General features: G+C 45.7%; 1 protein-coding gene across 1 annotated transcript; it reads right to left on the minus strand.

Moving 5' to 3' along the window:
- Window positions 1–2,503: 2,503 nt before the first annotated feature.
- On the minus strand, window positions 2,504–11,837 carry LOC119461141 (eukaryotic translation initiation factor 2 subunit 3, Y-linked-like). The gene is made up of 8 exons (XM_037722349.2): window positions 11,703–11,837; window positions 11,149–11,212; window positions 10,967–11,028; window positions 9,961–10,026; window positions 9,258–9,379; window positions 8,548–8,642; window positions 5,514–5,672; window positions 2,504–2,766 (listed from the first exon to the last, which is right to left on the minus strand). Exons 1-8 carry the CDS (start codon window positions 11,769–11,771, stop codon window positions 2,519–2,521), a joined length of 885 nt encoding a protein of 294 aa, XP_037578277.1. The 5' UTR covers window positions 11,772–11,837; the 3' UTR covers window positions 2,504–2,518.
- Between the last annotated feature and the right edge of the window lie 179 nt (window positions 11,838–12,016).

Raw genomic sequence — 12,016 nt, forward strand, 5'->3', positions numbered from 1 at the left:
GTCAGAAAAGCGGTGGAAACAAATTTCACACTTTCGCCCGAAAGGCGAAGCATCAATTGCGATGGCAGATTAGTAGACAGCTATATGAACTAAGGATAATAGTTTTATCGGTCGTATAAACTTGTAAACATTCGCCGACTACAGTGTAGAACGCTTATAACGTAAGTCGCCGGAGTCGCGAATATCCGCACTATAAGCGGTACCGCACTATAACCAAAGCAACAATTTTCAAGGCCCGCCACATATGTAAAACATGTGTACCGAGCCGCCACGCGTACGCGACAGTCGAGGAATGCGGCTAGAAAACGTTTGCATTCAATTTACAGTTGAATCTCGTTAATTCGAACCAAATCACGCGGCGGCGCCTCCGACCGGTATTGCTCCGGCACCGCCATAGAGTAAGAGCTTAGGAGAGACCCCTCAATGGTGCGCGTGAACAAAAAGAAAAAAAAAAGAAAAGAAAGAAAGAAAAAAAAAAACGCGGTGGAAATTTCACCCTCTCTCAAATGGCAAGGTCGCCGATTCTGCGTTGCGCCGGAACATGCGTGTACATGCCGACGTCTCAGCCACACTACCGTAGCCACGCGTAGAAAATGGCAGTGCACCCTTCTTTCTCCTTTATGCTTCCTCTACTTTCTAGTCATGTGTTAACCTTGCACGCTGCGGCTACGGCGCAGAGGGAAGCAGCGGCGCTGTCCCAGGCCGGCCAACGAAACTGCCCACGCCGGCAAACGCCCGCTTCCTGATAACGGCAGAAAACGAAACTTCGGGGAGCTGGCGCCGAGCCGGCTGGATCGGCGGCGGGCGCGCACGGCAACAGTCGAAAGTGAGGGAGCTACGAGGGAGGGCGAGGAGAGCCACCTAAGCGGCGGAGTTGCCGAGGCGAAATCCGCTTCCCTGCCACCCTCCTCCCTCACATTCCACGGTCTCTGCGTGCAGCCCTTCGCCGTGCTGTGCCGGCGCCACCCGCTCCCTAAAGTTTCCTTTACTGCCGTTATCGTGAAGCGAGCGTTGGCCGGTGTTGGCAGTTTCGTGGCCCTCGCTCGCTATGCGCACCATCATATTTCACGACTCGCACTCAAGATTCTGGTTTCAGCTTCAGTGGCTGTTCATTCGCACCACGTGCCCTTCTCCTCCACTTCGTCTCTCTTTCTTCCTCGAGCACTCCTTGGGGCGCCCGTTTGAGGGGAGCGTTCGCCGTCTCCGCTGACTTCCATACTCCCAGGCAGCCGCACTGTAACCGGTATTTCGTTTCCCGCAACTGCACTATAAGCAATACGTGTATACATGGAGTGCTATGGGAAAATTAACGGGAGTCTGAAAAGACCGCACTATATCCGGTCCTGCACTATAAGCGGTTCCATTATAAGTGGTCTATACTGTAACTAAATTACCAAGCACAGTGTTACGCGCGCACAGGTAAACATGAACACGTCACACTCGATGACCGTGGAGACTTGGTGTCAACACGCTGGAGTGAGGAGGCGTGGCAAATTGACCTCCGTGCCATCTCTCGTTTCAACGTGAACGTCGAAAGCACAGCGCACACAACTCTACCGGCACTAGTTGCACTTTGCCCACACAACACAGTTCACTTTGAAGATGAGGTCCACACGGGCGTGCACTTGGTGCACATCGCAGGTCACTTTCGGGATACGATGCCCACGCCGGCGCCGTTGTTGTCAACATGATGCCAACATCTTGTCGTCTGGAGAAGATGACAATCTGCTGGACACAAAGACTCTGGCGACCGCTTTAAAAGTAATGGATCCTTCTGGCCTAATCAGAAAAGTTATCAAAGCCCACGACGATGACTTTGCGATGGCTCTTTTAACTGACTGAGACTCGCGTAACGCCTTTGCTTGTCGTGAAGCGTAAGAAATCTAGGCTGATCGACTTCTGGAAATAAAACTTCCAGTGAGCGCAAGCTTGCCAAGCTTGCTGACTTTGTCATAAATATGCAGTGAAATCATGATAATTCAAACCGCTTCATTGGGACGGGGCATGTGCCGCAAAATGAGTGCTTCGCGATCGGCCGGGCACACGCATTGGGGTAGGCGTCGGCCGCAATGTACGAAAAATGCAGTCACCAGCAGCACGAAATGTATTCTCTCGTGAAATTGACACTTTATTGATCGCTTTCAGTACGTCTCAACCTTTGCCCCCACGTCATCACGAAGATTTCCTGGATGATGGTTTCAGTTTCGTTCGCGGCTTTGCCGTTTGGCGTACGTGTGTATTGCGTCAACTAAGTTCTGGCACGACGAAATTTTTTGCATGTCCCATGTATTTCATTGTAGCAGGACTCGACTGTGTAAGTAATTATCCAGTTATTTTAGGATGAGGAATTCTCTACTTTTGAGGCAGTGTTACCCTGGTGCAGTATTCTCAGCGAAATGTTTTAGGGGATATCATCATAGGTCGACGCCAACTGGCTAAGCCACCTGACAGAACGCCTATCACTCCAGTAAGGCATCGCACAGATGTGGAAAGGTGAAAGCAGTCAAGAAAGCGATAGTCAGAGAATGTTGCCTCTGCAACTGCATGCCCACAAACACAGTGAATATAAACCCAACATGCCCCGGCCAATATTTAAGCACATAGCCAAGAAAGAAATGAGAAGTAGCATACCAATAAGACGAGGTTCAGACACAAAATCCCTCAGCGGCATGGGGATCTTCTTGACAATGTACTCGCAGATAACTTCGATGTTGTACTTCAGTTGGGCCGAAATGGGAACCACGGGGGCACCCTCTGCCACAGTCCCTGTAAGATACAGGACAACATACTTTCAGAATTCAATGTGCCTATTTCAGTTAGTTAATGAAAATAAAGCTTTGAAACAATACTTTATTAAAGGGCAACTCCGGCGATTTTTCGATGTCAACGGATGTCGATGAAATTCGCTGGGTCTGTTCCTCTGAATACCTCCGCCATGTCCTAAAAAAAGCAGGCTTGTGAGTTGCACAGATTTTTTACAAATGAATTTAATTTATTGCCTCGAGCACCCTACATTACCTCCTCCTCAGTTATAGGCCACATTGTGTATGACGTCAGGAATAGTCCACGCAGAGCATGCCGGGATCATGCAGACGACAGCGACGAGAGCGTGCAGGAGTCGACGATCGTGAGCTAGTGCTTGGCGTGAGATGTTGCTGTCGCGAGAAGTTGTATTCCCTGTGGATGGGCAAGTAATGCGGGGTGGCAAGCGGTGTTGCGTTGTTGGCTGCACGAACTTCAGCCCTCGCCATCCGCAAACACAGTTTGAGCCGATGCCGATCGCGTTCAGCCGAGGTTAAGCTTATCACAGTGGCCGAGTTCGTGCGTCTGCTGCTGGCGGACCAGACCCACTGATATGAAGCTAATTAAGCTATTAGGATGAGGAAAGCTGCTTCTGCACAGTTTTGACCATACGGATTTGAAATAAACCATTCCTCATTTCGTACAGTGCACACACAAAAAGCTAGAAGCGACAACACGACGCGCAATCAACATCCGTATACGTTGCCGTTCTCGAATGCGGCCAGTCGCATGCACTCGCCGGCGCTTCCCTAAATGAATTGTGACTACGCAAATCCATGGGTGTATTATTGCCTATTGTTATGCTGACTAATTATTTAGCTTACGAGGTGCACTGTTTGCCTCGTATCCCAAATGGGCAGCAAGCGGAGGCCCCTTCGATACAGCATGCGTAAACAACCGTCTCGTTCAGCTGCCAACGATGTCATACTTCACGACATCGGCGTTTCTGCGAGAAAACTATACATTCTCTAAATGAACGATCATACGTGCAATGTCCTAATCTATGTCTACTTTAAGGAGCACTAATTGTGTGCATGAAGAGAATACGAAGAATGATAAGCAGGCTGCACAACGCTTGCCTACTACGGTCTCCCGCTCGCTGTTTCCGAAGGTGTGTGGTCGCACGTATCAGCGCGACCCAGAGTGATGTAACGGTGCTTACATGCACGAAATCTACGTGTTTTGAGATGTTCTGACATTAATTGATGTCACCGATGAGCGGCTATCTCAAGCGAACGACGTACGAGTGGCCGCTGTATCTGCAGATGTAAACAAATGCACCGGTCGGTGCTTTGGACTGTCAGCGGCGTTGTTGTGGGATACAAATGCGGAAAGTCGTGCTCCACATTTTACAGTGAGCATGCGAAGCGGTTCCCTGAGAGGGGTAAAACACCTAAAATAGCAAGCAGCGCGTATATCAGTGGTAGGGCTATCCCTTGGTCTTCATGTCGCAGCGCGATATGTTGCGCATGGGTGCTGGCTCGAGTGGTGGAGGACGGCGATTCGTGGCTATTGAATTCGTCTGAATCATAACTGTCACTGTTTGACAGATCCGAATAGGTGGTGCAGCTTGCAATGTAACCCGAAGGTCCCCGAAAGTCCGGCGCGGTCACGAATAAGCTCAGCGTCTGCTCTTCGCCGGTTTTGTTCGCCCCGCGGGCGAGACCGGCATGCGTTGCGCGCCTTCCCCGCCGGGGATACATTCGTGACGTCACACGCAGAGGTTCGCTCGGCTGCTTGCTCAGGTTTCGGTTTCGTTTTTGCGCTTTTCTGCTTATTAAAAATTATTTTCGAATTTGCGGAACGATTCTCCTATCAGGTGCGTCACAGAAGGGTCTCGGGAAGCTAAATATTTTATTAGCTCGACATGGTCAAAAAATCGCCGGAGTTGCCCTTTAAGTAGGGTACTGGTCTGGGAAAGCTTACGCATTCCATGATGGTAGGTAGGCTTCTGTACACGAACTAGCAAATGAAGACAGGAAACTTGACAAACACAAGTGCAAACTTTCAACTGAATTTTGTTGGTGAAAAGGATGAAGTTTTTACAATAGACAATGTACGTTATGCACCTGGTTGATGAAAACACAAAGAAAAAAAAATAATTTTAAATAATATTTACACAAACAAGTTGAATATGGCTGTAAGCCAGCCTTTAAAGACTGCACGGTAGTCGCCAAGCATCTCAACCAGATGACAAGAGAAATCATCGAGACAGCAGAGATCAATCGCCTGGGAGTTAAATTCGACAATGCAGCTACCATATGGTTGCTACAAAAAGAGCTGAATCGATTATCCATGGCAATATCCATGGCTAAAAAATGTGCATTTTTAGGCAAGCATCGCACATAGATAGGTCCTTCGGTACATGCCGCACATGTCGCCGTATTCATATTCCACTTGTTTGTTTAAACATTCCTTTTTTTTACTTTTGTGTGTGTGCACGCATGTTTTTACCAACCGGATGCACATAGTCTATGTATAAAACTTCGCCCTTTTCACCAATAAAATTCAATTAAAAGTTTGCACTTGTGTTTGTCAAGTCTCCCGTCACTGTTCAATATTTTTTATGCAGAAGCCTAATGTCACGGAATTCCTGATTAGTCTTACTGACTTAGTGTTACTCTCTATGTGTCCCTTTGACGTCAAGGGATAACACAAAGAAGCTATCAAAGCCAGGAGGAAAGCAATAAGAGCGTAAGTGCGATGCATACCTTGCACAAATTTGAGGATTTGCTGGTACTGCTCCTTGGCCTGCGACTCCTTGACAAGGTCAATCTTATTTTGGAGAATTAGGATATGCTTCAGTTTCATGATCTCAATGGCAGCTAAGTGCTCCGAAGTCTGCGGCTGCGGGCACGACTCGTTGCCAGCTGTCAAAGTGAAGAGAAATAGTGTCATGCAACATCACGTGGAATGTTGTCGGTCACTTACAAGGAAATAAAAAAACAAATGCAGCAGAAACTATACCCCACTGTCTCACAAACAGAAAAAGTTTATGCTGAAGAGCACTGTGAACAGAACAAAATTTGTTGGACATAAAAAACCTGATGCTTAAAGGACCCCTAAACCACCTCAGATATTTTTTTAACATTTCAAGTAAACACGTGCATCGAGTTCAGAATGCCATCACAATTAACAATGCTAAACACTGCAGCGGTACCCGCCGCGGGCGCGCCAAGAAATAAAAAAAACAATGTCGTCCGCCTCTCTTGGCCTTTCCGGTATCCCCAGCAGTCGTCACGATGTCAGCAGGGTGCCAACCGGGTCGACAATGCCCATTTGTCGAACAAGAACCTACGACTTCCTGTTTGTCTGCTAGCAGGTACGCGGGCTTCCTGCTCTTCCTCGCCGTGTTGCTCGCTTGTGCGCACTTGCGAATCTGAAATTACAGCCCGCAATGCAAGTGCTAAATCGCTCGCGTTCCAACACAGTCGTGCTTAGCAGTCTGATTAGCAGTCTGATTAGCAGTCTGATTAGCAGTCTGATTAGCTGCGCGAACAGAGTGCAACAGTGTTGGCGTTTCTAGATGTGCGCGCAACACAGGGTTCATAGCGGCACCCTTCGCATGAACACGGGCCGGCACGGAAGCAACAGCGGGTAGCCGAGAAGCGCCGAGTCGCGGCTAAGGCCTGTCCATGTTACCGCCACGGTAACTAGCCGCACGCCGTTTGCCATTCACGGGCCGCCGTTTGCCAGCGGTTTTGCTCGCGAACTGCGAGATTTCCTTGCCGTGCGTAGAGAGGATGAGACAGGGACTCATTTGTGCGACAGCCTCACCGCCACTGTTCGCTCGACGGCGCCGATATCATCGCTAGGCCTTTTCCGGTTCCCTTCAAAGCTAAAGCAGACGGCACTTCGAAATGAATTATCGGTGCTGACAAGCCACAATATTTTCTTATTGTTGTTGTCGCCCTTCGCAATAATTATACACAAAGAAAAAAAATACACTGATATTAGGAGCGCTGTCCGCTGCGATGCGAGCACAGCCAAGCCAGTCGTCTCCCGTCGGTAGCCGTACGCTGCAGCTGAGCTCGACAAGTATCGGAGCTCTCGTTCATGTTAAAGGTTTGACAGCGGATATTGTTTTTCATAAAATGTACAATTTATGCATCGCTTTATCTAGCGGAAATAATTTTGTTTGGAACAAAAGCTGCAGCCGATGTGTTCGTTGCCGACGCAGGAGGCGCGCAGCTTCGCACGTCGTCGATTGGCCCGTCGAACATGCAGCGGGCGGTGCGCCAGCCGTACTGCCATATACTTTGGACACCTCTCGCGCGGCAAACGTTCTACGGCACTGGAGGTCAGTTCGCCGTCGGTATATTTGCCGCTACCGCCGACACGCTTTAACCAGAAGTGGACAATCTTTTGAGAAACGCGTTGGCGACAAGGAATGTCACGTGACATTTCGAGGAGTACTCTGCGAGGAAAAGAGACCAGCCGATGAGAGGAGTAGCAAAAGAAAGAGCGAAACGAGCGAGGGCCGTGTTTCGATCATCAAACGCATGTAACTCCCTTATTACGGCATCATTTCGAAAAATTCTCGCGGCTACGTGTTTATTGTAGACTCGTGCACAACTGCAACGCCACAACTAAATTTCGACCTCTGGGTGGTTTAAGGGCCCTTTAACGCTTTTCATACAAATCATGAGCTGTGATTACTGAGCAATTGTTGAAAATATCGAAAAGAGCTCTGCTCATTCAAGGAAGCTTTAATTACATTTATAATCTTCCAGAGAACTCAAGCAACACATCAGTATAACACGAGCCAGTCTGTTAAAATCCTTGAAAAGAGGCATTTCTTTTTCCAGTTTCCCATGCCATGCTCAACTTCAAATGGCACCAACTGCTGCGTAGACTCGCAAAAAACAATGTTTCTATGTGTTTTACTCAAAAAGACATTTCTGACACAGCAGCTGCAATAACACTTCTTCTAGAGAAGTCTTCTTCTGTGCTTAAGACATAATTATGTACATTCATTATAAAAAGCATGCAGACCAGGGGTTCTGCAGAAAAAGAATTAATTTCCTAAATGACTTGGCATGCAACCTGTAACTAAAGATTACAGTGCAGACGTGGCACTGAAAATATTACACTGCATTCAGCAGTTTCAAGTTGTCAGTCCGGGTTGCCAGGAAATTCAAATTTTTCTTTTTGCAAAACCTCTGGCCCACATACTTTTCATAACAGCTGTACACAGTCCTTTGGTGTAAGTTAGAAAAAGCGAGTATGTGCAATGAAGTCCACCTTTTGTTACACAGTTACAAAATTAAACCATACTTTTTCTCATGTTAACTTAATGCACAGCTTTGTTTTCCAAATTCATAGACCTGCACAGACTAAAAAAATACTGTACATTTTACAATTTTAGATGCGAAGCAGCTTATGACAGCGCATGCGCGTCCCCTCCCCTCTCTCTCCTACGCTCCTCCCTTTCTCTCCTCTAGGAATTCGGAGCGGCGCACATGACAGGTGGTGAGAGCTGCATACTTTGCTGGGGACGCCACGGTAGTTCCGCGGTATGAAAATGACTGAGCGCGTGCACCTCATTCTCTCTCCTGTGCAGCGCCGCGATGAGCGCTTGGGCCGCTGCCGCTACACCATTTCCCGCTCAAGCTAACCATCTCCCCGCTGCTTTGCATCCACACATGGTTCCCTTTAGCAGGAGATGGAATAATTTTTTTTTTCAACTTTAACCCGCACGTGCTTAATGCCATCAATAAAAACGATGAGAAGTAAGAAACCAACCAATCAGAAGCAAGGCAGCATCCATGACGGCTGCACCGTTCAACATGGTAGCCATCAAAATGTCGTGGCCAGGACAGTCGACAAAGGAGACATGCCTACACGAAGAAGTGGCACGGAAAGAAAAAAAAAATCTATGCAAACAAAAGCACTTATGCAGGGTAAAACAACATTTCACTAAAGGCAGTTATGCAGGCTATCAGTATTAACAAGAGGAATTGCAAATGTCAACACTCAAAGCAATGGTAATCATACACAAGAAACAAAGTAACAAACAAGGAAGCCACTAACGTGATGTTGAAAAGCAAAGCTATTCTAAGTGCTCCTGCAGAGATAAACCTTCTGTGAACATTATATTACTAGTAACTAATAATAACTAGTACAAATGTCACACAAAATGTGTCTTATTTGCAATGTTAATAGATTTGCTCAGAAAATGCAATGCAACAACTCATTAAACTAGAACAACTGAGAAACAACTCCACATTGCTTTTCAATGTCTCAGACTTGATGCCAATACAGACAAGATCATCTCGTAGTAGCTGCTACAACCTTTGCAAGGCACACAACTACTTGCAAGATATGCAGTACTTATGACTGACAAAAATGAGCAATTTGTGAGAGCTCTTGTTAAAAGTGCTTGGCTTATTTAGTTCACAAGGCAAAGGACCACAAAAGGAAATGCACTTTGTGCAACTTGCAGTGTGACTTACCTCAGCAACCTAAACCGGCCATTGCAGCCAAGCCGGTCGCAAGGAAAGTCATCCTCTTTGCTGCTGCCAGCCGACCGATAACATGCTGGACGAATGCACTTTTCATCGTCACATTTGTATATCTGCATAACATGGACATAATATATATATATTTTTAATCTTACAGTTTCATTCATGCATGAAGCAAAAGATCACCAATGGGAGAAAATATTAAAAGCACGTAGTGGTCTAGCTACAAAACTGCACCAGTATTGCATAATCTTGGAAGACACTGGCACTAGTGTGTTCTTGCACTTTACCTTTTATGTCTCTTTTTTTTCTTTACCATGTGCTCAATGTTCCTTGAGCACATGGTTTAGTTATAGTTTACCACTGAGTTTGATGTACTGCTGTTAATTTTTTTCTTGTTTCTGTTCTTGTTTTATGTTAACATGCATTATCTGTTTCAGTGTGTACTGCAATTATCCTTGGTTTATATTAACACCCCTATGTAATGCCTATATGGGTCTTCAATATGAACTAAAAAAAAAAAATGTTGATGCATCATATGACAAAATCTCCCCACTTCCAAATGATGCAATAACCATGCAATAGTCTGTCTATCATAATTCCCAGCATGCTCTACTTGCCAACTCTTGACAGCACAACTTTTCACGCACTAGTGTTTTCCATTGGACTGTATCAAAACAAACCCTTTTCTTACCTTAGCATTAGCATAACCCAGCTTGATGGTGATGTTACGTTCCAGTTCATTCTTGAATCTGACAGTCTAGGTGAGAATAAAGGGAGCTCAGTCAAATACTAATAGTGGACATTCACAGCGCCTTTCAGTTTCACAGCTGTGGAACGGCAGTTCATGTTGAAGAGTAGTGTGAAAAATGTACACCAGTTAAATACGAACATGCGACATGACATAGACAGCACTCGTCCTGTCTATTTTATGCCACGTGTTCGTCTGCAATGTTGCAGATGCATTACATGAGGCAAACAAACAAAAAGCACAGCTTTCGGCCTCAACTCCTGCAGACTAATTTGCTTACTACCATGCCCAGTATACCAAGTAAAACTTGTACAGATTAGCACAAAAAAAAAAAGTAAGCACTTTCTCGTACCAATTACAAAGCAAGCAGACACCATCCTTCACTCCCTGGTGTTGGTGAGCCAATCAAAAGTACAACCACCAACTAGCGACACCATAAACAATCATTTAAACCAAAACAAGTACCATGCAGAAGACAATGTTCTCTGTTCCATGTGAAATACTTGATTAAAATATAAGTACCACATGTGTAACAAGAATTCCGCATTTACATATTGAAACGACATAGCTTTCAGTTTCTGGGCAGAGAAGAGGCAGTTACAGCGGCTTCCACAAGACAATGTTTGTTTGCATTGTAGCTTGCGGCAAAGTGGATAATTTAAGCCTGCAAAATATGAGGTTTTGTCAGCCTTTATTGACAGGCGGTAAACTTTCATTTGTTTTGCATGCTCACTAGCTTTTCACTTAGTCTTGAGTCACAAACTGCTTATGAAAAACAGGAATAGCTTTCTGCATTTTGCAGTCCCCTGTTCGGTTTTTATTGTTATTTTGTGCGTTTTTTACCCCTAAGCCCATGCTGCTGTTAATTGAAGAATAGAATCTCCGTTAGCTAAGCTAAAGCGCATTCCAACAGAGTCCTACGACAAGTGGTCTCGTTTTATTTTCTCACCTGTACACCAGAAATCGCCTTCACCACAGTTGATTTCCCATGAGCCACATGGCCAATCGTTCCTGCACCACAAACCACTTTGTTTAGTACTACGCTACAACCTTCCAGCGATTGCATTTTTAACCACGAGTCAGAACAATTAACAGACGTGCAATGATGATAGGAGAGCAATATTTACATACCTATGTTTATAGTTGCTTGCCTACTGATCACTTCAGGAGTAAACGGTGTCAACTTATTGATGTCCTGAAAGGCAGTAACGAAAGTAAAAGATAAAGATCAAAAACAGTGATACGACAACATTCAAGAGCTTCAGTTATACGACAATATTAAAGAGTTGCGCGAACACCACGAGGACGTACGGAGGTTCGTGACCTATATGCCTGTCGTCAACAGACGCCACAACTCAACGATTAGCGGGTAGGGCAAGGCATTGTAACAACCTTGGAAATGAAAGAAACAGTTTGAAGCGACAAAACAAAGAGAAGGTACAGTGCGGTTTTAATGCAGAACGGAAGTACAGACAACGCCTTTTTATCGGTCAACGAATCGAGAGGTAAGCCAACGGAAGCATATGATCCCAAAACACCGGGATACGGATGACACATTTGGCAAGCCGGCGACATGCAGCTGACACGTGCGCGCTGAAGGCAGCGCCGTAGATACGCGATCTGGAATTTCATCAAAAGCGATTGGCGTATTCTCGCGAAAAACACACTACACAAGGTCCACTTACTAGTTTATCGAGGTCTTGTCTCATTAAATGTGGTTGGCCCTGAGGTCTCGCACACTCGCCGCCCGCCATGTTGAAAAAGAGAGTTGAATAAAAACGCGAAAAGACACTTCCTTCCTACTCCCTACATTCTTCTCTTCCTACATGCCAGTAACAAGAAAAAAGTTAGTATAATCAAAATTACAAATCAAAGTATTAGTTTTTAACGTAAATTAACATGTAATTGAACTACATTTATGACATTTTAACCTGTAAAAAACAGAAAATCAGAAACAATTTACCTTTTTTGTGTATCACATTTTAACCAACCACAAAAA

The sequence above is a fragment of the Dermacentor silvarum genome, chromosome 8 (assembly GCF_013339745.2).
Source record: "Dermacentor silvarum isolate Dsil-2018 chromosome 8, BIME_Dsil_1.4, whole genome shotgun sequence".
NCBI lineage: Eukaryota > Metazoa > Arthropoda > Arachnida > Ixodida > Ixodidae > Dermacentor > Dermacentor silvarum.

Excerpts from the sequence above, each read along its gene's own strand:
- LOC119461141 (XM_037722349.2), bottom strand. The coding sequence starts at position 11,771 with ATGGCGGGCGGCGAGTGTGCGAGACCTCAGGGCCAACCACATTTAATG. Across the intron at positions 9,380-9,960 it reads TGGGTTATGCTAATGCTAAG|ATATACAAATGTGACGATGA; the intron begins GTAAGAAAAGGG and ends CATGTTATGCAG. Across the intron at positions 8,643-9,257 it reads GGCCGGTTTAGGTTGCTGAG|GCATGTCTCCTTTGTCGACT; the intron begins GTAAGTCACACT and ends TTCTTCGTGTAG.